The sequence below is a fragment of the Pollicipes pollicipes genome, unplaced genomic scaffold (genome assembly GCF_011947565.3).
Source record: "Pollicipes pollicipes isolate AB1234 unplaced genomic scaffold, Ppol_2.1 Scaffold_7261;HRSCAF=8764_pilon_pilon_pilon, whole genome shotgun sequence".
NCBI lineage: Eukaryota > Metazoa > Arthropoda > Thecostraca > Pollicipedomorpha > Pollicipedidae > Pollicipes > Pollicipes pollicipes.
Window position 1 is genome coordinate 43,359,140 of NW_023597054.1, and position 24,528 is coordinate 43,383,667.

Here is a 24,528-nt window from a genome sequence, read left to right on the forward strand (position 1 = left end):
CGTCAGCCAGTTTTGCTGCATGTTATTTTGGACCTGTCACCCCATGCGTGAATATCTACTCTGATCCGGGTGGTTTCATACTCATGGGGAAGCGTTTGTCTGAAAGATGCGATGACAAATGCTGACCCGCTGCTGCCGCACAGCAGACCTCTCTCCCGCCAGCCGCGAGTGCGTGCCTGATCTGACGACCTGTCCGCCCTCTGCAGACGTGTCGGTGCTGGAGAGCCTGGGTCTCGAACTGGAGGGCAGCGGCGGCCAGCCGGACGCCGGCCAGGTGGTGGTGCCGACGCCGGCGCCGACCACCGAGCCGCCCGTCACGCAGACCATCAGCATCAGCGGGCTGGCGACCGGCCCCGAGCAGGCCTCCGACGACGGCGGCCTCCAGACCCAGCCCACGGAGGCGTACACGGACGATCTGCTGACGCCGACGGATGGGCCTGGTGAAGGCGCCCCAGGGCAGCAGACAGAGCCGACGGAGGGGTCCGGTGATGGTACCCCTGAGCAGCAGACCGAGCAGACGGAGGAGTCTGGTGAAGGCGCCCCTGAGCAGCAGACCGAGCCGACGGAGGAGTCTGGTGAAGGCGCCCCTGAGCAGCAGACTGAGCCGACGGAGGGGTCCGGTGATGATACCCCTGATCAGCAGACCGAGCCGACTGATGAGTCTGGTGAAGGCGCTCCTGAGCAACAGACCGAGCAGACGGATGCGTACACTGACGGTTTGCTGAAGCCGACGGAGGAGTCTGGTGACGGCGCCCCTGAACAACAGACCGAGCCGACGGACGAGTACACAGACGGTTTGCTGGAGCCGACGGAGGAGTCTGGCGAAGGCGCCCCTGAACAGCAGACCGAGCCGACGGAGGGGTCTGGTGAAGGCGCCCCAGAGCAGCAGACCGAGCCGACGGACGAGTTCGGTGGTGGTACCCCTGAGCAGCAGACCGAGCCGACGGAGGAATCCGCCGGCGGAGAGACAGACGAGGAGGAGGGTTCCGCCGGCGCCCCAGACGGCGCGGTCGCTGACTCCGCGGACGACGCGACTCCTCAAGGCGAGGCCAGTGGCGGCGAGCCCGACCAGGGGAGCCCTGAGAGTGTCGACCTTCCCGGCGCTGACGTCGATCAGCCGCCGGGATCCGAAGATCTCACTGGCGCGGAGGGTCTGCTCGGATACGGCGAGCCTGTTCCAGCTGATGATGCTGAGGGCAGCGGAGCGACAGACGAAAGCGAGGGCTCTGAGCCGACGGACGATGCGGAGACCACTACACTTACTCTAGACGGGGCTGGCACTACGGCACAGACGGAGCCGGAGTCCTCCACAGAATCAGTGCGTCCTGGCAGTGAGTCCGTTGACGCCAGCACGCCGCTGTCCACTGAGAGCTGCACCGGTCCCTACTGCCCTGAAGGCAGTCTCGGGGGCGGTGATGTTGGGGCTGAGATCACCTCCGACTCGGCAGAGTCAGCGACGGAGATCACTGGAGCCGGCACCGAGCCCGGGTACACGACGGCCGACTATGGTCAAGAATCAATTAAGACCAGCACTGAAGCGGCGACTACCGAGGCAGGAGCTTCAGAGCCGGGTGCCGACGCCGAGTCTACGGAGACTAGCACTGAAGCAGCGACTATCGAGGCAGGAGCTTCAGAGCCGGGTGCCGACACCGAGTCTACGGAGACCAGCACTGAAGCAGCGACTACCGAGGCAGGAGCTTCGGAGCCGGGTGACGACGCCGAGTCTACGGAGACCAGCACTGAAGCAGCGACTACCGAGGCAGGAGCTTCAGAGCCGGGTGCCGACGCCGAGTCTACGGAGACTAGCACTGAAGCAGCGACAACCGAAGCAGGAGCTTCAGAGCCGGGCGCCCATGCCGAGTCCACGGAGACTAGCACTGAAGCAGCGACTACCGAGACAGGAGCTTCAGAGCCGGGCGCCGACGCCGAGTCTACGGAGACTAGCACTGAAGCAGTGACTACCGAGGCAGGAGCTTCAGAGCTGGGTGCCGAGGCCGAGTCTACGGAGACTAGCACTGAAGCAGCGACTACCGAGGCAGGAGCTTTCGAGCCAGGTCCCGACGCCGAGTCTACAGAGACTAGCACTAAAGCAGCGACTAACGAGGCAGGAGCTTCAGAGCCGGGTGCCGATGCCGAGTCTACGGAGACCAGCACGGAAGCAGCGACTACCAAAGCAGGAGCTTCGGAGCCGGGTGCCGACGCCGAGTCTACGGAGACCAGCACTGAAGCAGCGACTACCGAGGCAGGAGCTTCGGAGCCGGGTGCCGACGCCGAGTCTACGGAGACCAGCACTGAAGCAGCGACTACCGAGGTAGGAGCTTCAGAGCCGGGTGCCGACGCCGAGTCTACGGAGACCAGCGCGGAAGCAGCGACTACCGAGGCAGGAGCTTCAGAGCCGGGTGCAGGTGTCGAGCCTACTGAGACCAGTACTGACTCATCACTGACTGAAACTGGCACCGTGTCTGGACCGACTGAGCCTGGAAGTCAGTCGGGATTGGCTGAGGCCAGCACCGAATCATCACCGGCAGAAACCGGCACTACAGCAGGGTATGACGTGGGGGAGCCGGGCGGCGTATCCGCAGAGACCAGCACGGAGCCAGTAACAAAAGAGCCTGTCATTGTCATGGCATCAATGGTGCCTGACACCGAGATGGGATCGGGTGACGTTATCACCGATTCCGCTTTCTCGGACCCTGACGACGAGCTGCCTTCGACGGAAGCCGTCGTTGTGCTGGGTTCGAACGAGGACAGCCAACTCACGACCACGGAAGCGGGCGCGGCCGAGGGGTCCGGCGGGGCCAGCCCTGGTTTAGGCTCTGCGGAAGCCGGCGGAGTATCGGGCTCCACAGCGGCAGGCTATCCGGAGGCCACTACCGACGCGGGCACCACTGAGGTCGCAACTGAAGCCGAGTATGCCGGACCGACCACAGACGCGGCATCAGCCGAAGTCAGCGCCGGAACTACCGCTACCGAAGCCAGCACCTCCACAGACACCGGCACCAGCGGCGAGGCCTCTGATGTTCTGGACGGGCCGTCCACCGAGGCCGGTATCGGTGACGAATCTACCGGCGCCGGTGTAGATGCTGAATCCACCGAGGCCGGTATCGGTGTCGAATCTACCGGCGCTGGTGTCGGTGCTGAATCCACCGAGGCAGGCACCGATATGGAATCTACCGATGCCGATATTGGTGCCGAATCTACCGACGCCGGTGCCGGTGCTGCATCCACCGAGGCCGGCATCGGTGCTGAATCTACCGAGCCTGGTCCTGGCGCGGAACCCGCAGAGACCAGCACTGAGTCCGGGTCTGCCCCTACCAGTACGGATCTCGGGCCCACAACCGGCGGCGAGTCGCCCGGGTCCACAGCCAGACCCGAGGCAGACGCCACAAGCTCATACCCCGCCACGGAAAGGCCCCCGGGCGGCGCAGACTCCCTGGCCACGCCCGAGACTGGCGCCACCACGGGAGCTCCCCAAGACAAGGAGGGCGAGGCCACCGTCGTAGGCGTGGTCGAGTCTGAGTCTCCTGCGCCGCCGGAGAGTGACTCGTCCGTGATGGGCGACTCTGACTCGGAGGCGGGTGTGACAGACCAGCCAACCCAGGACACGGCCGGAGCCGGGGCCACCCCTGCGGACAGCAGCGCCACGCCACCGGACCAAGGCAGCGGCTACGTGCCCGCCGCCGGAGCAGAGGGCACCGAGCGGTACCCGCCGGCGGCTTCGGATAGCGTCGTCGTCTGCACAGACGCCGGCTGCACCGACGGCCAACGACCGGCCGCGGGCGGCCCCGGCTCCGGCCCCGCCACGGCCACACCCTTCCCCTGCACTGGCAGCGGCTGCCCGCCGGCACCGAGCTCAGTCAGCCCGGACGGCAGCACAACAGAGACGGAAGACGGCACCACGGCCACATCCTTCCCCTGCACTGGCAGCGGCTGCCCGCCGGCACCGAGCTCAGCCAGCCCGGACGGCAGCACGACAGAGACGGACGACGGCGCTACGGCCACACCCTTCCCCTGCACTGGCAGCGGCTGCCCGCCGGCACCGAGCTCAGCCAGCCCGGACGGTAGCACGACAGAGACGGAAGACGGCGCCACGTCCACATCCTTCCCCTGCACTGGCAGCGGCTGCCCACCGGCACCGAGCTCAGTCAGTCCGGACGGCAGCACGACAGAGACGGAAGACGGCGCCACGTCCACATCCTTCCCCTGCACTGGCAGCGGCTGTCCGCCGGCACCGAACTCAGCCAGCCCGGACGGCAGCACGACAGAGACAGAAGATGGCACCACGGCCACATCCTTCCCCTGCACTGGCAGCGGCTGCCCGTCGGCGCCCAGCTCAGCCAGCCCGGACGGCAGCACGACAGAGACGGAAGATGGCACCACGGCCACATCCTTCCCCTGCACTGGCAGCGGCTGCCCGCCGGCGCCCAGCTCAGCCAGCCCGGACGGCAGCACGACAGAGACGGAAGATGGCACCACGGCTACATCCTTTCCCTGCACTGGCAGCGGCTGCCCGCCGGCGCCCAGCTCAGCCAGCCCGGACGGCAGCACGACAGAGACGGAAGATGGCGCCACGGACCGGCCGGCGGGGACCGACGGCGTCCCCTGTGTGGGCGGCGGCTGCCTGGGCACCGACACCACGTCCCCGACGACAGCCGCCCCCCAGGACAGGGAGGTCGCCGGAGAGGGCGGTACCATCCCTGGCGCCGAGGAGCAAACCCGTCCAGACGCGGCGACCGACTCGGGCGATCCCGGAGCCGCCGCAGTTGGTGATGGCACGGAGGGAGCTGACGGCGTCCAATGCGGCATCGGCGGCTGCACCGGCGGTCTGGCGGCGTCAACGACCGCCGCCAGTGCCGATCAGGAGGTCGATAAGGCCGCGGGACTTACAGAGTCGTACGAAGGAGCTACAGAAGATCAGACCGCGTCTTCTGAAGGGGTCCCTGGAGGTCAAACCGTCGTGGGCGAGATAGTAACTTCCGGTCAGACAGAGACACCCGAAGGGACTACTGCTCAGGGTCAGGCAGATACTGATGTGGGAACCAGCGAGGTCCCGGCAACAGGACTCGCCGACAGCAGCACTGAAGATCAGACAGCGTCATCGGAGGGTGCTACCGACGCTCCATTGTCAGACGCCACTAAAGGAGTCGTCAGCCAAACATACCCAACAGGAGGGCCTTTCGATGACCAATCGCATTCAACTACGGGGGCTACTGACGCTTCAACAACCGATTCCACCGATATAGTCGCCGAGGGTCAGACGATCTCGGCCGAAGGGACCACCGAAGAGCAGACCGGAGGATCTACCGCGACAACGGAGTATCCCGATGGTGTCACTGAGAGTCAGACTGACACCACCGAAAGAGGCACAGAAATTACGTCAGCGGCGTATACCCAAGGTATCACTGATGGCCTGACGGATACCACCGAAAGAGGCACAGAAATTACGTCAGCGGCGTATACTCAAGGTATCACTGATGGCCTGATGGATACCACCGACGGAGCCACCGAAGTCACGTCAGCGGCGTATACCCAGAGCATCACTGATGGCCTGACGGATACCACCGACGGAGCCACCGAAGTTACGTCAGCGGCGTATACCCAGAGCATCACTGATGGCCTGACGGATACCACCGACGGAGCCACCGAAATCACGTCAGCGGCGTATACCCAGAGCATCACTGATGGCCTGACGGATACCACCGACGGAGCCACCGAAGTTACGTCAGCGGCGTATACCCAGAGCATCACTGATGGCCTGACGGACACCACCGACGGGTCCACCGAAGTTACATCAGCGGCGTATACCCAAGGCATCACTGATGGTCAGACGGATGCCACCGAAGGGACTACCGACGCTTCCACAACAGAGTTTGCCGACGGAGCCGCAGCGGGCCAGACGGATTCCTCGGCAGGAGCCGCTGAAGCCGAGGCCGACTCGGCTACCACCGCGGCGGGCGGGGAGCCGGGCGCCGAGAGCGCCGCCACGCCGTACCCGCCGGCTGGCCTAACGCCGACCGACGGCGGCGAGCCGGAGGCCGAGTCGGAGCTGATCTCGGTCACGGACGAGGTACTCGACATGCTCGCCACCGTCGGGCCCGACGCGTTCGAGAACGCCACTGACATCACGGACGCCGAGGTGGACGGCGAGGCAGCGGCCGGCGACGCGGCGACGACCACCACCGAACGCGCGGCCACGCTCGCGCCGCACGCCGCCGGGCTGGCGCCGCACGCGGCCGGCGCCTGCCTGTTCGACGGCAAGGTGTACGTGTCGGCGCAGCAGATCCCGCGCGACAACCCGTGCGACTTCTGCTTCTGCTTCCGCGGGGACATCATCTGCCTGCAGCAGTCGTGCCCGCCGCCGGTGGCCGGCTGCCTGGAGCAGCCGATCGAAGGCTTCTGCTGCCCGCGCTACGAATGCCCCGTGGAGAGCGCTTGGAACGCCAGCCGGCCGGAGCCGACCACAGAGAGCGCGCCGGCCGCCGAGCCGGCCGGCTGCCGCATCCAGGGCGCCGAGTACGGCAGCGGCCAGCTGGTGGAGTCGGCCTCAGGGCCCTGCCTCGAGTGCAGGTCAGTGGGTGTAGGACGCCCTGGGGAGCGGCGCCGCCCGCATCGGGTGGCACTTGGGCGGGACGGGCCTGGTATGTCGGTCGTCGTGCTTTGCCTTTGCAAGCGCTGTTGAAACCAGCCGAGTCGATCGAGCTTGCGTCATCTTTTAACGCACAGGCAATTCGATTTTATGATAATCGATCGGTTTTAAGGCGTCTTAAATGTCATGCCCCAGCGGGTCAGAGCATGGGTCCAGTTCTCGGGGTTTAGCAAGCAAGTGCACCAGGAGAGGTTACACCCTTGCCTCCGCATATTTGGTGCGACAGAGCAGTATTGGGACATCATACTACCCTGGTGGCGTTACTCAGATTCCACCCCACACACGATTTCTGGCTGCTCTCCAGAGCAATGCTCAGCACCAGCATCATGAGTCAGCACGTGATGACGGGTATTCATACTGTCCTCTGATTTCAGGTGCGGCGACAACGGTCAGATGTCGTGCGACCCCAGGAGCTGCGAGCCGCAGCCGCTGCTCAAGAAGATGATGATCACAGCGGCCCACAGGAGGAGGTGAGGCGGACACCCGCCCCACAGTCGACAGGGTGCCTCGCGTGCTGGACGGGGCGGCGGCCCGGCGCAGCCAGCGGGCTGCTCCGACCCAGCTCGGAGATGGGACGCAGCAGGGTGACACGCACCCCGTGTGATGCCAGTACGAGTGCGGACAGCAGCTGGCGGGTGCCAAAGTGATGTCGAGCCACGGCGAACAATCACAGCGCTATCCGGCAGCTGGCGGTGCCGCGGCGACGCGTGTCGCAGACTGTCCGCGTCACTCCACCCGCGCGCGTGCGCGAGGCACTCCCACGTTCACGTCCGTCACACGGGCACGTCCCGGTGCCCGGGACGCCGGGTCCCGGAGCGTGGGGCCCTCATGCAGGCCCCAGCATGGCGTCCGTGCGCCCAGCGCGCCGCACGCAGCATTACGCGTCGTCACCGGGCACTGGCCCGAACAGGTCACCCGACGGTGAGGCGCATCGTCGCTCTTGCATACTTGTAACGGAGGACAGAAGCGGGCATTGCCTTATCAAGTCAGGGTGTTTGGAGGGAGGTCGCGCGTGGTGTCAGGTGGCGGCGCATAGCCGGACCGGACCGCGTTACACAGGCATCACGGTGTCGCGGGGTCGACTCAATACAGACATCTTCTCCACGCATCACTTGGGGTTTGAGCTGGCCTCGCGCCGCTCGGCTCGTCGTCAGTTGTCCGCCGTCGCCAGCGCGGGCTTCCGACGACCGGGCGCACTCTGCGCGGCAGGAGTGCGAGGCACCTGCGTCTCGCAGCCCCCGCCCGGCCGCCACCGGCGGCGAGCGCGAGCCCCGGCGGCGGGCGACGGCGGGCGGAATGAGCAGCCTCGCACTCGTCACACGTCTGCGTGCTGAGTGTCGGGCAGGGAATGCGAGGGCGACAATCCGTCCCTATGCGACGCGCCGTGCGGTGAGAATCGGTAGCGGCCGATGCGCCGCTGTGTGGTGTCCTTTGTTATGATTCCGTGCAAGACCCTCGCCGACGCTACTTAGGATCGTTGTAATAAATATATATTTATAATCACAGGTGATTACCGGGTATCTGCAACAAGTCAACCAGCATTAGGCTGCTCAAGTACTGATGCTCGTTTATTGAGACAGGTCGGAACTCCTGCCTAACATGACATCCAATGCTTCTGAGATAAAACTGCTCCACTGACCTAGCCATGATCCTATGTACTAATCGTGTATAATTATTCCTCGCACACCTTGCATGAAGAGAGATGAGCAGCAACACTTAAAAAGGACAAGTCGGTGAAATCAATGTCTTTCATTCAACCCTCTGGATGACACAGCGCGACTGTTCTGACAGTTTTAACACACCAACATCATATCACCCGCCTCACCGCGACTTACGGTTCATGATTCAACACGTCAGCATACAGGTAACATGCTATTCATGTTCATCAAAAAAAATGATACATTAGAACATGGTGCATTATCCAGTGGCGTTTGCAAACCAGTTGGATAGGCCGTACATTGCATTTCGTTAACACTGAAATTGCAGAACATCCGATCCCAATTCCTAGATGTTGACCTTCCATGGTGCAATAAGGGCGGCCTCCTACGGGGCCTCCAAGCGGCAGGCCACTTCCTATCCGCCGGTATGGCGGGCAGTCTCGTGACAGCCGGCCGAGCCTACCCGCCTGTCGGCGCGGGCCCGGCTCGCCACTGCTCGGTCCGGGCAGCCCGGCGGGGGGCCGCCTGGGGGCCGCCCCCTCCCACCTCCAGCTCAGCCCCGAGCGTCGGGCGCGGCGCCGGTCACGAAGCGCTCGGCCTCTCTCAGCACGCCCTGCATCTCGGCATAGCTGACGAGGTGGCAGGCCCGCTCCACGGGCGCCCAGCACCAGTCGGAGTGCTCCTCCGAGATCAGCACCGGCGCGCCGGCGTCGCGCAGCTCGGCCAGGTAGTACACCGACTCCTTCGGGCGACCCCACGCCGTGTACTGCGGCACGGCAGGCGCGTCAGCGGCCGCGACCGAGACCGCCGCGCTGCGCCGCGCCGGCCGCCGCACTCGGCAGGCTCGTGGGCATGTGGGGGGGCAGAACGGCACAGCAAACACTTTGGTCTTTGATAACAGGCTGGTTGCACAACTGTCTTCCCACACCACACAGCAGGAGCTTCGCTTGGAGGGGGTGGGCACTCTGCCTCCCAGGGGCTTCCTTGCCAAAGCTACAACCTCCCCCCCCCCCCTCACTAAGTGGGTTCCTTACCATCTCTGACTCTTGAAAATTGCATTTACCCAGATTTGGGGATTAGGGTGATAAAAAAACCTGAAATGGTGAGACAGCCTCAACAGAATATTATTATTGTCAAGTTGTTGGGATCCACAGGATGCCATCACAAAGTGGGTCTTTTTAAATGTTCCTTCTGACAGGAAACCATGGTTGGGAACTACAGAATGTTGCTGTAGTGTGAATCCTTTAAAATGTTGCTAAATAAATTGCCAGATGTTTGCATATGGGCTGTTTAGTCACTGAGTTTTTGTGCAACATTGCTATGTGCTTCATCGAATAGGGAAGGTCAAATCTTCAGTTGAAAATTTTATGTTATTCATATTCTATGTTTGAAATACAAAATTTTAATAACATAAAATTTTCAACTCACAAAAACAACACTACCTTACAAGACTGCTCTTGTGTTCTCAACCTCTCCCCCTGTCTCCTGTGGCCATCTTCCTGAGGGACCCCACAACCCGCCACAATAAAGCATGTTCATCAATGGTTTGCTTTGAATGGGCACCTCCAGACTTTCCTCAGGCTCTCTTATTGTCCTATCCCCTCAGCATTTGACCTGCCATGACAGGCTCTCTAAGACATGATGGGTAGGCCCCATCCCCCCAGGGTGGCATAGGAGACAGCTCAGCACCATGTGAAGCTTTATCTTTACTGCTTTTCTTTTCACAGCAAAAGAAGAAACCAAAAAATCCTGCTCTTAATCAGATATATGAGAGCACCCACTCAAGCTTAAGAAGCCCACTGCCAAGTCTTAATCCCACAAAACATACCAAGTATGCATGGTAAACACATGGAATACACTGAAGCTGTATTAATAGCCCACCAGCTGAGGTTGCTACATCTTCTGGCCCAGATGCATCAAAAAAAAAAATGTTTGAACAAGCACTGGACATACAGAATGGACCAGACTAAGGCCAGGTAGCCACAAGGAGAGCTCCAGCAAATGCTTGTTGGGAACACTGGAAGAATTATCAGCAGGGTGCCTCCAGGAGCAGCAGTTCTTGGGATACTTCAGGTCTGCTTGTACCTTTTTCTTTCAGAGTATTAAATTGTATTCAATTATATTCAATTCTATTCCATGCTATTCTACAGCACACACACAACACAGACTTGACAAATCAACACAAAAATGGAAGTGCTGTTCATTGAAATAATTTACTGGTAACAAATTTTGTCAACCATTTTGGGGGCCATCCACAACATAAAAATATAATTTTGGGCCATTTTCAACCACATTCTCCCATGATTACTCATCAATTATACTTCAAAAAATCAATGGCTATGCCGTGTTAGTAACTAAGTAGTTAAGGACTTACACTTATCTTACTCTGAAAACCATTCAGAACTTTCAGCTGGGTTGACTTCAGCCCTGCCTCTTCCTCTGTTTCTCTGAATGCAGTTGTTAAGTCTTCTTCCCCTGGATCTACATGACCTGTGGAATAAGTCATTGCCCCCCTGAGAAATAATTACATCTTAAATGTGTAATTTGAATGGTACAGACAAGTGTGTAACCTGAGTTTTGAATCAACTGAACAATAATATAACACTAGCATAACATTGATAGCAAAATATAATGATATAAAACATATGTGCTACAAAACACACGTCCAGAACAGCTATGAAATGAATGAATAACAGCCTTGAACACATTCCAGCACTCAACTGTTAGGAATGCTTGTTCTGTTGAACAAGCTGTCTAGAACAAGCTGAACAAGCTGAACAAACAAGAAAACTGTTGATCAATTTTGCTTACCATTGTAGCATCTTATGCCAGCTAAGCAGCGCACTTAATTCATCTACCTTTTGGCGGTGTCCAGTGGTGGACTCCATTAGAAGCTTGCAGAAGTAAATACTCCAGCTGACCATTCATCCATCGAAAAACAACAAAGCCGCATGCCCTCTTCATCACGCTGGTGCGTTTTTCTCGATGTTTGGGGCCGCACCTGTCCTGTCCTATGGCATTCGGCCGCACCACCCCACCAATCTACGATTCTTCAACAGAAAACCGAGACAATGTTCTCCCCTCCCTAACCTAGGCAAGACATCTTCGGCGTAATACAGACAAAATAAGATGTTCATATCATTTATATTTCGCTAATACTGTGTTATTTTTCAAAACCTACAGTCCTGATTTGCTATGGTTGTCCAATATCACCCACCAGAAAGATGCTGATAAGAGAATCGAACAGAGATAAAGTTTGCGTCGTTTCCAGCGCTGAACTGCGCCATCTAACCGGCACACGTGAGAAGCAAGCTGGACACAAGCAGGGCGATATATACCACAAGGCGCGAGGCGGAAGGGTCGCGAGTTGTGCGCGGTTGGTGAGCGTTTGTGGGATTAAGGCGGTGTGTTCCGTGCATTGATGCGACTGCATAACATGTAGTTTACTTTTAAATTACACTTTTCCTGCCAGGTTTTGACGAAAAGTATTTGTGGAGATGGGTGTCACATCCCCTCATCACGCTCCCTGTCCCGCTCTCTTCCTCCTAATCCTGCTCCTACCCCTAGTCCTGCTCTTTCTCCTAACACTATACACCTATCCTTACCTCAAACCATATGCTCACCCTTACCCATACATGTAGGGCCGAACCTGACTGCTGTTTCCAGTTATCCTTCCCGTAACCATATCCCTAGCATTACTCCTTACCCAATTGTTCACCCTGCAGCACCAACCCAATCTGCACCTTATATTTAACCCATCTGGTGTTTGTGTTTTTTTCCCACTGCTGATTATATCCTTACAGAACTGACTGGTGCATTGCGGTGCGTATATTCATCATCATTCACCCGATCCATTGTAACCCATCACTGTCCTGCTAATGGAACACATTTTCTTTAATCTGCATTGCCTTTTGGGCACCAGCTAATCATTGATTAGTTTCATTCATTGCCTGTGACCCTGACTTATCAGCAATGCACCATGGGGATGCCAGGCATGATTGGCTATGTTGGATTGCAATGATTTTATTTGGGAATTGATTTGTGTGGCCCTTCTGCTGTCTGATTATTACTGTTGTGTGCCTTAAAGTAGGTGCCTGATATAACCTGCTTTATTCAGACAGGCTGTAGGAAAGTCAGTGCACTCCTTGCACTTGTCTGTTATCAGTCAATTGTATGTTATATGTTAGCTGTGGTCTGCTGGGTGCACCTGATTCAACACATCTGTATTCCAGGATGGTTAGGGTATATGATGTTTGATAGCTACCACTTGGTAGGTCAGATTGGAATTTTTTCCATTGTTAAAGGTTTTTCCACATTTGTATGGGGTTTAGAACTGAAATAGATGTCATGAAAACCTTTCAGTGTGATTCACAATCTTGACATTAGGATGTAGGTGCCTCTAGTCACTGAGCTACACATCCATGAAAATGGGGAAAGTATTTTGGGCAGAGTGTTTTGTAGGTACCTTAGCATTCATGACATCATAGCAGTGCCATTCAAATGCTGCCATTCCATAAGCCACACAGCAATCATGGTCAAGAAAAATATTGTGGAGATACTCATGTCTGGCATTTGCAAGCACAAATTCTAGATATAACAACCATCAATTAGCCCTCAACCATTGCTGTAATATGTACAATGACATAATCAAGCCATGACACATTAGGGAGCATATTTACTAAACAGAGAATTGTGCTGTTTAGAGCAGTCTTTTGCACTGATAGAGTATACCAATAGTTGTGAGTGAGCTTGTTTTATCATATCTGATGCTTACTTCAGTATCTCCAAATGCTAAATATTTCCTTTAAGATGATTTTTTTTACTTTTTGATGTGATAGTCCAACTGGTTAGAGCAGTTACATTCTGATGCACCCTCTCAGTTTGAGGTGGGCTGGTGAAGTTGGTTGCGGGGCTCACTTTTTACTCTTGACTGGGATGACTTGTAGTGGTGGTAGTGGCCATGCTAAAGGTAAGGTGACATCAGAAGGCAGGGTGGATGGCATTCAGCATTGTTGCCGTTGACCTGGGATTGCACGATCAGATGGTAGGGGTCATGGCTCACAGCAAACACTGCTTAACATTATCTCTGATCGCACAAGTCCATGTGTTCAAAAGGTTTGGACTAGACCTTAAAAAATGAAATTGTTTGGATGCCCTTACTTACATGTGCCTGCTCTGGATTCTGTGAGTGCGTGCAAAGTCTGTGGTGGTTTGATTCATGAAATGAAGTATGCTGAGTTTTGGACCAGCTGTCAGGCTACTGCGGTGTCTGCCATTGGCTTTGCAATGATGTACTGGTGTCTTAGTTGACTCAGATGACAGCAAATATCTGGGCATTGTCAGCACACAGCATCACTATTGGAAGCAGAACTCTTCTTAAGATTTAACCTGGGTCTTTTGGTGGAATAGATCTCTGAGATCAGCCATGATAAGCAGTGCTCATTAGTATAAGTCATGAAATCCATCATCTGAATGGGTAATTATAGGTCAACTGCAGCACTTAACAGCTGAAGGTTATCATTTTGCAATGCTCTGCACTGTCAATCCTGCTCTCTGATACCACCCAACATTTAGCACAGCTGCCACCACTGGTTACAGGCCATCCTAGTTTGGGTAAATAGCGAGTGCCGTAAGGGGCTTAAACCCCAGCCTGCAAAGAATGCAGCCGCTGCGTCGGAGGCCTACGCGACATCGGTGTGCTGAACCGCGCGATCGCGTGCGCCGAACTCAGGCCAGGACACATTGTGCTGAATTTTTTAAAATGTTTCTGCATGAACATTTTTGGGGTAATTTCATGTAAAATTTCCTCCTCTGCATCATGATTCCTTGAAATTTTGGCTCTATGCACTGAAATTGACAGTTTGGCGTGTTAGCACATGTTAGGGCATGTTAGGTGCACCATGCATTTTATGCAGCCTGCGCCGAACCAACCCCGCTAAAGCCATGTGGGAAGGAAGGCATTTGCTTTGACCATCTGAGGCTTTAAGATGGATAGTTCCTCTCCTTCCAGTTATGTGTGTGTTTAAGTGAAAATTCCTGACATGTGTGCAAGTTTGCAAGTACAACCATATGAACTCAGGCTTGCAGGGCTACCTGAACAGTCCCTTTACTGCAGTGTTTTGCATAACATTACAGTGTTTGCAGTCATTAATTATTTTGGTCCACATGCAGCTGCTGAGGTCAAGCTCTTCTCAGAATGGAAATGGACGGGTACCAGTCTGAATCCGAAATCGATTCTGATGAAGAGGTTAGTACCTGTGTGAAACTTATTTGGGTGGGGAAACTTGAGTTATTTCTGGTCTTAATGGGAGTTCTTAGTTGGAAATGAAGTGCTCACTTTATCAACAAATCACTGCTATTGTTGTCAAGGTGTATATTCAGTGATATCACTCCTTCACATGGTAAAAGTGTGATGCTCGGTTGTGACAGTACATTCAACACAGCTGTGTCTCATACATGTGGTTTTTGGCAGCATGCATGCTCATATTAGCGCCTATTTTGATATATTGACATTGTTCACAGCTTCAGGAAGCCTTCAGAGCTGGAAAGCTGCAGCCTGGTCTGAACATTGTGAAGGAAAGACCTGTCAAAACGTTTGCTAATAATGAGGTATGACAAGTATGCTTTTATTTCATATTTGTTATCAAACCTAAGTTCATCATGAATATTTGTGTTTGTTTGCTACCAAACGTCCATGTTTGACCCAATTGTATGTGCATATTCCAAAAGAATGTCAGTTTGATTTTGCGTGTATCACCACATTCCTTTATTTCCCGTGCATGCTTCCTGTCTGCGGAACAGAAGTCAAAGTCACAATCCATCAGGCACCCCACGCAGTGTCTGGGTGCCTCGTGGTCACGTATGTAATCCGTGCTCCAGAAAGCGATGCTGGCCAAGCTGGAGCAGTTCCGACTGCAGCTGCCCTGGCTGGAGCGGCTGGACAGCGTGAACGCGCCGGCCCCGCTGGCGCCCGAGCTGAAGCGTGACGTACGTATGCGGCGCATTCAGTCGCGGCCACGGGCGTGAGCATGCGGTGGCTGCGGCCGGAGCGCTGCGCGTTGCCAGTAAAGAATGAGGTACAGGTGTTTAAGCGGATGTTCCCAGTTAAGATATTGAAGCAAGCGTCAGATATGATGAAAGAAGCTCAATTAAACCTATTGGTGCGCTTTTAAGGCGAGAAGGCTACTCTGGATTGCACAATTTCCCTGTGAAGTAAATGTGTTCCACAATGCGTCGTTGTTTGATTACGTCATTGTATATTGCACCACATTGATTTGGAGTTAGTTTACGGACATAATATTTGGAAATCGGGCTCACAAACGCCAGATATGAACTATTTGACAATTATATTTGTATTGGCACCAATTGCCACATGGCCATTGTAACGGCAGGATTTGAATAATGTTATTACGGCGTGGTGAATGCCTGGGTGACCTTAAAATATTTTCCCGGAGTAGTCTTCGCGAGCGTGTAGCATGGAAACTAGAAGGGTGTAAGAAGAAACTAGTGTGGAACCCTCTCTTTAAATCTGCCATTCCGTCCAAAATTAAGCCGACTTTGTAAATTGTACTTATTTTACAGGTTCCAACACACGTTTGTAGATGGGTTAAGAGTTCGTTGTACATTCCACTGATTACTTCTCCGTCTACAAACTACCGTGGGCATGCTGTTGTAGCGTTCCTGCAATCAGGCGAATAATCAAAATAATAATAATAATAATAATAATAATTATAATAATAACCTGACGTTCTAGGATTACGTTCACAAGTGATTTCCATCGTTTTCAGCAGCAGCAAATTGCATCTCAAGATACGGATGGCGCGTTGGCAGAGGACGACTTCAAGAGGGAAATGATGTTTTACCGGCAGGCTCAGGTACTCTGTCTCTTGCCGCCGGGTGCTGGTGTGATTTCAGTCATCCCAGGCATCAGCCATGAAAGGAAAGGGTGAATATATCAGGCACGCCATGACTCATTCCAAGCGCCAGATGCGTGAGCCCCCGAGATTTGAGCCAATGGAGGGTGTGTGAATGCCCTTAGTTCATTTCATAACCATAATGCATGTGTCTGCTATGTGCTCAAGGAAGGCGTGCTTTCGCTGTCACTGTGATGACCTGCCCTTTCGTTATGAATTGTATATATTTGTACTTTGCATGAGTTTCTGTCAACATGCCCTGGAGAACATTGGTGTCCATGCCTACATATTCCTTGTTTTGATTGTTTGTTACTATCCGGACCGCTCGTGTCTTCGTGGCGACGGCAGGTGTCGCTGCTGCCCTCCTCGGCCGTATTTGGTCCCGTGGCGCTGTGGTGACCCGCCACTGACCGTTTACCAGTGACGCCGTCTAGTGACCCGCCACTGACCGTGCACCGGTGACGCCGTGTGGTGACCCGCCACTGACTGTACCGGTGACGCCGTGTGGTGGCCCGCCACTGGCCGCGTACCGGTGACGCTGTGTGGCGACCCGCCACTGACCGTGTACCGGTGATGCCGTGTGGTGACCTGCCACTAACCGTGCACCGGTGACGCCATGTGATGACCCACCACTGACCGTGTACCGGTGACGCCATGTGATGACCCGCCACTGACCGTGTACCGGTGACGCCTTGTGGTGACCCGCCACTGACTGTACCGGTGACGCCTTGTGGTGACCCGCCACTGACCGTGTACCGATGATGCCGTGTGGTGACCCGCCACTGACCGTGTACCGGTGACGCCGTGTGATGACCCGCCACTGACTGTACCGATGATGCCGTGTGGTGACCCGCCACTGACCGTGTACCGGTGACGCCATGTGATGACCCGCCACTGACCGTGTACCGATGACGCCGTGTGGTGACCCGCCACTGACTGTACCGGTGACGCCGTGTGGTGACCCGCCACTGACTGTACCGATGATGCCGTGTGGTGACCCGCCACTGACCGTGTACCGGTGACGCCGTGTGGTGACCCGCCACTGACTGTACCTGTGACGCCGTGTGGTGACCCGCCACTGACCGTGTACCGGTGGCGCCGTGTGATGACCCGCCTCTGACCGTGTACCGGTGACGCTGTGTGATGACCCGCCACTGACCGTGTACCGGTGACGCCGTCTGGTGACCGCCGCCACCGTCCGGCCGGCAGGCGGCCGTGCTGGAGGGCCTGCCGCGCCTGCAGGCGCTTGGCGTGCCTACCCGGCGGCCGGACGACTTCCTCGCCCAGATGGTCAAGTCGGACGAGCAGATGGACAAGGTGGGCTGGGGCGGCCGCCGGTGCCCGCGCCGCATCGCACCGGCGGTGACACTCGCGCGACGCGACTCGCTGAGTTTTCATTGGTGCTGGACGTCGGGCACCGGACCCTCAAACTATTCACGCAAGTTATGCGGTACAGCGGCCGGCTATTGTTCCATTCGAGGCGAGGTGTTGGGACGCCGTGCCGTGCACATTAATGCAGTGTTCAGCTATTATTCCAACTGAATCGCGGATGTTTTATTTAAATGAACTATGTACTATGTGCTATGTGCTCTATAAATGTGCTCAATTATGTTATGTACTGTGGAGATCAGTAATGCACTCCGGCGCCTCCGTATTAAAAAAACGAAACCCCGCGAAAAGATAAACATCCGCGCGAAAAATACGCAACCTTTGCAAGACGGGGTTACTCCTATAGTGCTATGGAGAGTGTTAGTGTATTATTATGCTTTAACGTCGCCGCTCTGGACAGGTGCGTAAGTTCCTGATCCATCAGAAGACGAAGAAGGAGATGTCGGAGAAGGCGCGCAAGCTACGGGAGCTGAAGAAGATGGGCAAGAAAACGCAGGTGGAGGCGCAGCAGCGCAAGGCCAAGGAGAAGCGCGACATGCTGGAGCAGGTCAAGAGGTTCAGGAAGGGCACTGACAAGAGCCTCGACTTTTTGGACGGCCCGGCCGACGACGACGGCAGGGGAAAGCAGCGCAAGGGCAAGGCCGGCCCGAACAAACGCCAGTAAGTTTTGTCTGTTCCGTCTATTTACTGGAGCAGTACGTCTTACGCTCGGAGGACGAAACTGGTCCATGATAACATATGCCAAACAAAACGCGGTTTTTGTATTTTGGACAAAAGAATTTCGATATCATTTTTTGAGACTTGTGGAGTGTATCGTTGCCTGTGTAAAGATGCTGGGCTTGCTCAAAAATTATGAAGTTGTTTTAGCCACAATTACCCAGTATTTTATTTAGATGTAGGGACTTGTGGCATTTCCCTTGCTTTCTCTTGTGTTGCGAGGAGCTTACGCCATTTCCTTTACTGTTCTCCAGCTGTAATCAATGTGGAAAGTTTGTCTCGAATGCGCACGAAATGGGACGCGAATATCACACAGTGGTCAAACACGACGGCAACGCTTTCACCTAGTACTGCAGCGCAAGGCGATATGCTAAGGTTCAGGATCCCATGTACTGGCATTTGTTGGAGTTAAACCGCCGTTTGAAGCCAAAATTTTGCGCTTAATACACTAACATAAGAAGTCTTTTGGTTCACCTGAATTCAGTTTAGAACACCCGCCACACCTTTCCCTTGGCGTGATGAGTTAACAGCGGAACTCTGCATTTGTGTGCAGGAAATTGGGGTAAGTGACCACTTGAACTTCCCAGCATTTGTAAATAACTTCGCGTGTCACAAGTTGAACAATTGTTCGATTCGAAGTTTCCGTACGAAGTTTGTTTTTGCTCCGTCTCTTGTGTGTCCTTAAAGTGTATACCGCCGCAGTTATTTAGCGTTTGGCGTCTTCACGGGCACGCAAGGTAGGGTAAGGCATTATGAGGAAGATCTTCATTTTCCTGGTCTTCGAGTGAAACGGAGGCCAATGGAATGAAAGCAAGTGAGCATAGGCCAATGAAATGGTCGTAATGGGATGGAGAAGTTCAGGGTTCTGCTACCGCACAGTCCCAATTGCAGTTATAGATGAGCTCGTGGGGACTTCGTATTTAACGAGTGGTGCGGTTAGTGTATTCAGTAGTGTGAAAACGATTTGCGTTGTCACTTCGTGCTTTGTTTCTGTTGAGACGGCGTCGTTGCCTCTTCCCTGCTGGCTGAGGTTTGTGGCCAATGCCCAGCGAACTCTGCTGCGTCCCGCTGCTTACGTCCGACGCCTCCCGCGACGGCTTGGCCGGCGCGACTGCGCTGTTGCCCGCCGCTCTCCCCTCCGTCGCAGAGGCCGTCTCGGAAAGGACAGGCTCACCATCTCCCGTCCCCACAGACTGTCGGGGACAGACAGCCTTACAACCTCCCTTCCCCACAGACTGTCGGGGACAGACAGGCTCACCACCTCCTGGCCCACATCTGCCCCCCCCCCCCGCCGCCGCCCCCGCCCCCGCCCGCACTCGTTCCGAGTCCCTAGCGGGCAGTCTGACGCTATACGCCCACAATCTTCGTCCCCGGCAGACTGTCAAAGAAGCGCGAGGAGAAGAACGCTCGCTTCGGCCACGGCGGCCGGAAGCGCGGCCAGAAGCGCAACACGGCCGAGAGCGCCTCCGACACCGCCTGGGTCAAGGGCAAGGCCCGCGGCGGCAAGAAATTCGTGACCAGGACCCACGGCAAGGGCGGCCCCAACAAGCGGCCTGGCAAACAGGCCAGGCAGAACATGAAGTCGCGCACTAAGAGCAGAGGGAAATGACGGCACGCTGTGTAATGTTTCTCTTGTGATGTCATTTGTAATACACGTGTACGCTGTAGGTGCGTGTTTGCAAAGATATGGCGTGTTTGGTAGTTGTTAGGATGAACACCCCAGTGTAAGGCATACAGAGGAGTGCCGTTCGTGAGCGCTGCGATATTCTTTTCGGAGTCGTCACGGAGTGAAGGTTCACTGTGTATGGGGTGGGGGGGGGGGGGGGGGCGGAGGGGGTTTATGACTGGATGTAGCGCCTTTGAAAACAGCAATGCGCGTTATGAGATGGAAGCGATGTTTATTTTTATTTTAAAAATCCGAATGATTTGATATTTTACCTCCACAAGGGTCGTCGAGAGGTTCGCATGTGCAGAACGTTCCAACTGTGCATTTATCATACATGTAGGTAACTCACAGCATCGCAAGGTACTGCTTGTTGCGTTTGCGTTTGGCATCGCTTAGCTTGAATGATCGCGGCGAAAAATAATATTTATTTCATGTTTGAATATTTCACGCGGGACACAAGAGACAACTAGGAGAACGCTGAGACATGGCATAAACTTGATTGATGCTCAAGAAATGGGAAGGTCGTAGAATGCGCACCAAGGAGCTGTGAAAACCCACCATGTGACGTTTCATTTTTATGGGTACCATTCATCTCGTGATACGGGGCGCACGCGGCGAATCTCCGAAGTCCAACGCCTGTTCAAACAGATAAGGGCACCTTGCAAGATAAGGCCGTCACAGTGTTCGGTGGGCGGCGCTGAAAATTCTCACAGACGCTTGTATAAAACGTGGTTTAACAAAGCAACCACCGGGGCACGAAACAACTGGTCGCATTTGGAGACAGCTCGCAGCTACAAAAAACAAAAATGCTGCGGATGACAGGCTGTACTTGCTGAACTCTGCAGACGACGAAACCGAGGCTTTTGATTTTACCGGTCTATGAGACCAAAGTGAAAAAGTTGGTCTCTTCTTATCGCTCCACTTGTATGGGATGCGGACTGGAGCAGTCTGCGATCCAATCAAGGGTCACCTTGGTCCGTGTCCGACACTCTCGGGCCGCCGCCATGGCACGACACGCTGGGTCGCCGCAAGTTCGGACAATCACCGCACATCCCTGCTGAACATCTTCATTACTGGCCACTGCGGAAGCGCGGCATCGAGTGGCGTCGAACTATCAAAGAGCCCACCGCCGTCGGACGGTCAAACTTCGGCCACTGCCAGACGACCGCAGACCGTCCGTGGCCGTCGAGCCGCTTCAGTGTCCGCTGCTGCCGGGCGCTCGCTGCCTTTGCCCCACTGTCGGGCAGTTTGGCATCCGCCGCTGCCGGTCGCCACAGCCACACGCCTTCCGCCGTCGGGCAGTACCGCCGCGCAGCACTGCGACGGCGCCTGCAGCCGGACACCGGCCGCCTGGCGGTCAGTGGTGCCGCGCCATGCTCTCGAACTGCGCCTGCAGCTGGCGCACGACTCCCGGTCGGATGAAACGGCGGCTGCTGGCCGTCGGCGTGGCCAGCCGCTGCAGGTGGTACGGCGCCACCGGCTGCACCGGCCGCGTGATTAGCAGCTGCTTGAGCCGCGTCACCGACGCGCGCGGCTGCTCCACGGTCACCTCCTTTAGCGGCGGAGGCGTCTCTTGAGCGCCCGGTGGCGGGGCCCGGGTCTTGCCGCTGCGCCGTGGCTGTACCGTGGCCACCACCGCCGTCGGCAGGCTGCGACTGTGTTTTCTGATCCTGGGCTCGACTGGTAGCGTGCTGTGGATATGAGGACTGTCTTCCCGCGGCCGTTCACGCGTCTTCGTGCTGTGGCTCTGAGGACTGTCTTCCTGCGGCCGTTCACGCGTCTTCGTACTGTGGCTCTGAGGACTGTCTTCCTGCGGCCGTTCGCGCGTCTTCGCCAGGGTGTTGATGGACTCGCTCTTGTGCAGGAGATGACGGAAGAATATTGAGAGTGGGTCCTTCGTGCTTTTTATCTGCTCTTCTCGAAAGCTGACGCGCTTGCGCAGTTGCTCGTTTTCCTGAATGGGTCTTAGGTCCTGCAACGACTTCCAGAACGATTTGCAGCTGGTGAACGAGTCTTGGCGACTGTTATCCGTTGGCTTTGAAGGCTCTTTGTCCTGGAAGGACTTCAGGGCCTCTCCGTCCCGAGAGGACTTTGGAGGCTCTCTGTCCTGGAAGGAATCCAGGGCCTCTCCGTCCTGAGAGGACTTTGGAGGCTCTCTGTCCTGGAAGGAATCCAGGGCCTCTCTGTCCTGAGAGGACTTTGGAGGCTCTCTGTCCTGGAGAGACGTCAGGGTCTCTCTGTCCTGAGAGGACTTCGGAGGCTGCCAGGCCTCACGTGAGTTAGGAGTCCCCCTTTCGTCGGCACCTGCTGCTGCCGTTCGTCCTTGCTCGCGATCATCGATTGGTTTGACAGCCACCTCCACGAACTGAGCGGCGTCGGGCTCGCACTGCTCCGGCGCTTCCTGCCTGACATCCCAGTAACTTTTGGCGCCCGGCGGCACCCTGGGCGTCTCGTGGCCCAGAGCCGCAAGGGACCGGGCGCGTCGAGGTGGCACCGGTCTCGAGCGCGTTGCGTGAGGCAGAACGTACCGAAAATCGACTAGCGGTCCCAGGCCGTCCAGGTCGGCACGCGCCTGCTGAACGGACGACTCGCTCGCGGAGCCGGACTGAGTCACGGGTCTCAGCGGGTCGATCACGCCGTCAAGGTCGACCGCGGTGCCATCTGTGCCGGCCGTTGCGCCACGGTCCTCGCGACCGCCAGGCACGGGGTTGGCAGTTCGCGTGGTGTCGACGTCCACTTCACGCTCCACCGCGTCGCTCAGGGGCTCCGGCCGCTGCTCTTCGACCGCCGGGACGCTGTTCCTGGCCCTCGCTCGCAGCACCTTCCGTCTCTCCTTCCAGTAGTTTTTTATCTCGGTCACCAGTGGCCTGTGGTATAGCACGAACGGCTGGATGTTACGCGGCAGCTGCTCGAACCGCACGCTGGCCTCCTGCACGTGGAACGTGCCGAGCCGCTCCTCCTCTCTGCGCACGCGCCAGTAGTGCTGGATGCCACATACCACGGACCGGTGGTGGGCAAGCTGGGGGCCAAACGTGCGTTGGACGCTGCAGGTGGCTGCGGGCTCAGGAGTGAGCGGCGCGGGCCTATTCGTTAGGGTGTCGACGGGCTTGTCCGCCAGAGTGTTGACGAGCCCGTCCGCGGGGATGTCGGTGGGCTCGTCCACGAGAGTGTCGGCGGACTCGCCCATGAGGGTGTCTACGAGCTCGTGCCCGGGGGTGTCGCCGGGTTCGTCCGCGAGGGTGTCCACAGGTTTATCCACCAGGGTGTCCGTGGCGCCGCTGCGGCCATCCAGACGCGCGGCTGTGCTCGCCGGAGCCTCCGCAGCCCCGGCGGACACGATCCGAGGCTCGGCACCGCCCTGGCGGCTCTCCGAAAACCAGTTCAACAGACAGGGGCACGATGCGGTCTTGCGGAAGCTGTCGGCGTCCGGCAGGCTGAGACGGCCGGCAGGCGACTGCCGGAACCTGCGCACGGACGGCCGGAGCGAGGGGTGGCGCGCCAGGCCACCGCGCTCGCCGGTCGCCGCTGACGAGCAGACGCTCAGCCCCGTCTCCCAGGAACTGCCCAGGCCGCTGGAGGTCATGTCGTCGCCCCAGAGCAGCGACGCCGCCCGGCGCGCCGCCTCGCCGCCGCGGCCGTCCGGCTCAAACGCCGCGAACAGGCGCTGGCCGCGCGCGCCGTGTACGTGAGCATCGGTCAGCGTGGGAGGCGGGCTGGGCTCGGGCAGCTGCTCCGCCTCCAGCACGTCCTCCGGCCAGTCCACCTGCGCCGATCGCTTCTTGCGCGAGAAGCGGATCTTGAGCCGCGGCAGCCGCCTCTTCTTCTTCTTGGACGGCGGCGCGGCGGCGTCGGGCGGCGGCGCGGCGGCGGCGGGGGGCGGCTCACGGCGCGGCTTCGCCACGAAGTTGGCCGGCACGTCGACGGCCCGCTCGCGCGGCAGGCCGGCCGCGGCGGCCGCCGCCTGCGGTCCGGCCGGCTCGGCCGGCGGCCGCCGCAGGCTCACCTCCGAGCCGACGCGGCGCGATAGGCGCGGCGTGGTGGAGCGCCACAGCCGCGCTTCGTCGCGGCCGAAGTTGTACATGGCGACGTCCCGGTGCGACTGGCCGGCGCGTCGGCCGGCCGCCTCCGCGCCAGCTGTCCGGCGCACCTGTGGCGCCCCCACGCCCGGTGCCGCCGCCCGGGACGGCCTCTAACACGGATAGCGCCGCTATCGGGTGGCGGTGGCGGCGCCACGGCTCGCCCCGGAGCGCCCGGTGGTCGCACTCCCCCCTCCCCCCCCCCCCCTGTCCGCTTGTACACACAGCTGTGAACGGACGCACGGACGCACAGACGCGCCTTATATGGACACGGCCGGTGTCGAACACAGGTGGCTGCTTGCGATGTGGGTAATGAAAGAACACTGCGCGCGATTCGCGGCGAGACCTGAATGATTTTGGTCGTTTTCTCTTCGTAATCCCCTCATTCGTCAGTTGCCGCATCAGCATTTATTTGGAAACGTGATCAGGTGTTTCAGGTGAGATATCAAATACTCATCCCATT

At 57.2% G+C, this 24,528-nt stretch overlaps 3 protein-coding genes across 5 annotated transcripts in view; 2 read left to right on the forward strand and 1 right to left on the reverse strand.

Annotated features, from left to right (window-relative positions):
- Positions 1–7,197, forward strand: part of LOC119111951 (mucin-19) — a 46,071-nt gene extending 38,874 nt beyond the window's left edge. Inside the window, exons 13-14 of the mRNA XM_037235844.1 lie at positions 207–6,567; positions 7,021–7,197. Of these exons, the coding sequence (XP_037091739.1) occupies positions 207–6,567; positions 7,021–7,120 (6,461 nt within the window). The 3' untranslated portion in view covers positions 7,121–7,197. The remainder of the gene's footprint in view (positions 1–206; positions 6,568–7,020) is intronic.
- A 923-nt stretch (positions 7,198–8,120) lies between these two features.
- Positions 8,121–11,271, reverse strand: LOC119111952 (bis(5'-nucleosyl)-tetraphosphatase [asymmetrical]). The gene is made up of 3 exons (XM_037235845.1): positions 11,163–11,271; positions 10,679–10,794; positions 8,121–9,070 (listed from the first exon to the last, which is right to left on the reverse strand). The coding sequence occupies exons 1-3, from the start codon at positions 11,266–11,268 to the stop codon at positions 8,858–8,860; spliced, it is 435 nt and encodes a 144-aa protein (XP_037091740.1). The 5' UTR covers positions 11,269–11,271; the 3' UTR covers positions 8,121–8,857.
- Positions 11,272–11,615: 344 nt separating this feature from the next.
- On the forward strand, positions 11,616–19,991 carry LOC119111953 (putative rRNA-processing protein EBP2). 3 transcript variants are annotated; one of them, XM_037235846.1, is made up of 8 exons: positions 11,616–11,684; positions 14,476–14,551; positions 14,827–14,913; positions 15,184–15,291; positions 16,092–16,178; positions 17,427–17,534; positions 18,007–18,266; positions 19,701–19,991. In XM_037235846.1, the coding sequence occupies exons 2-8, from the start codon at positions 14,501–14,503 to the stop codon at positions 19,930–19,932; spliced, it is 933 nt and encodes a 310-aa protein (XP_037091741.1). In that variant the 5' UTR covers positions 11,616–11,684; positions 14,476–14,500; the 3' UTR covers positions 19,933–19,991. The 3 variants fall into 3 exon arrangements, with proteins under 3 accessions (XP_037091741.1, XP_037091742.1, XP_037091743.1); XM_037235847.1 differs by having other exon boundaries at positions 11,620–11,680; XM_037235848.1 differs by having other exon boundaries at positions 11,653–11,708.
- The last annotated feature ends 4,537 nt before the right edge of the window (positions 19,992–24,528 follow it).

What these genes read in the sequence shown, in the direction of transcription:
- LOC119111952 (XM_037235845.1), bottom strand. Translation starts at nt 11,268, where the DNA reads ATGAAGAGGGCATGCGGCTTTGTTGTTTTTCGATGGATGAATGGTCAG. An exon ending in CCACTGGACACCGCCAAAAG is followed by an intron (nt 10,795 to 11,162) that starts GTAGATGAATTA and finishes CTTATTCCACAG; the next exon opens with GTCATGTAGATCCAGGGGAA. An exon ending in GTTTTCAGAGTAAGATAAGT is followed by an intron (nt 9,071 to 10,678) that starts GTAAGTCCTTAA and finishes GCCGTGCCGCAG; the next exon opens with TACACGGCGTGGGGTCGCCC.
- LOC119111953 (XM_037235846.1), top strand. Translation starts at nt 14,501, where the DNA reads ATGGAAATGGACGGGTACCAGTCTGAATCCGAAATCGATTCTGATGAA. An exon ending in CGCCCGAGCTGAAGCGTGAC is followed by an intron (nt 15,292 to 16,091) that starts GTACGTATGCGG and finishes CATCGTTTTCAG; the next exon opens with CAGCAGCAAATTGCATCTCA. An exon ending in GCCGGCCCGAACAAACGCCA is followed by an intron (nt 18,267 to 19,700) that starts GTAAGTTTTGTC and finishes CGTCCCCGGCAG; the next exon opens with ACTGTCAAAGAAGCGCGAGG.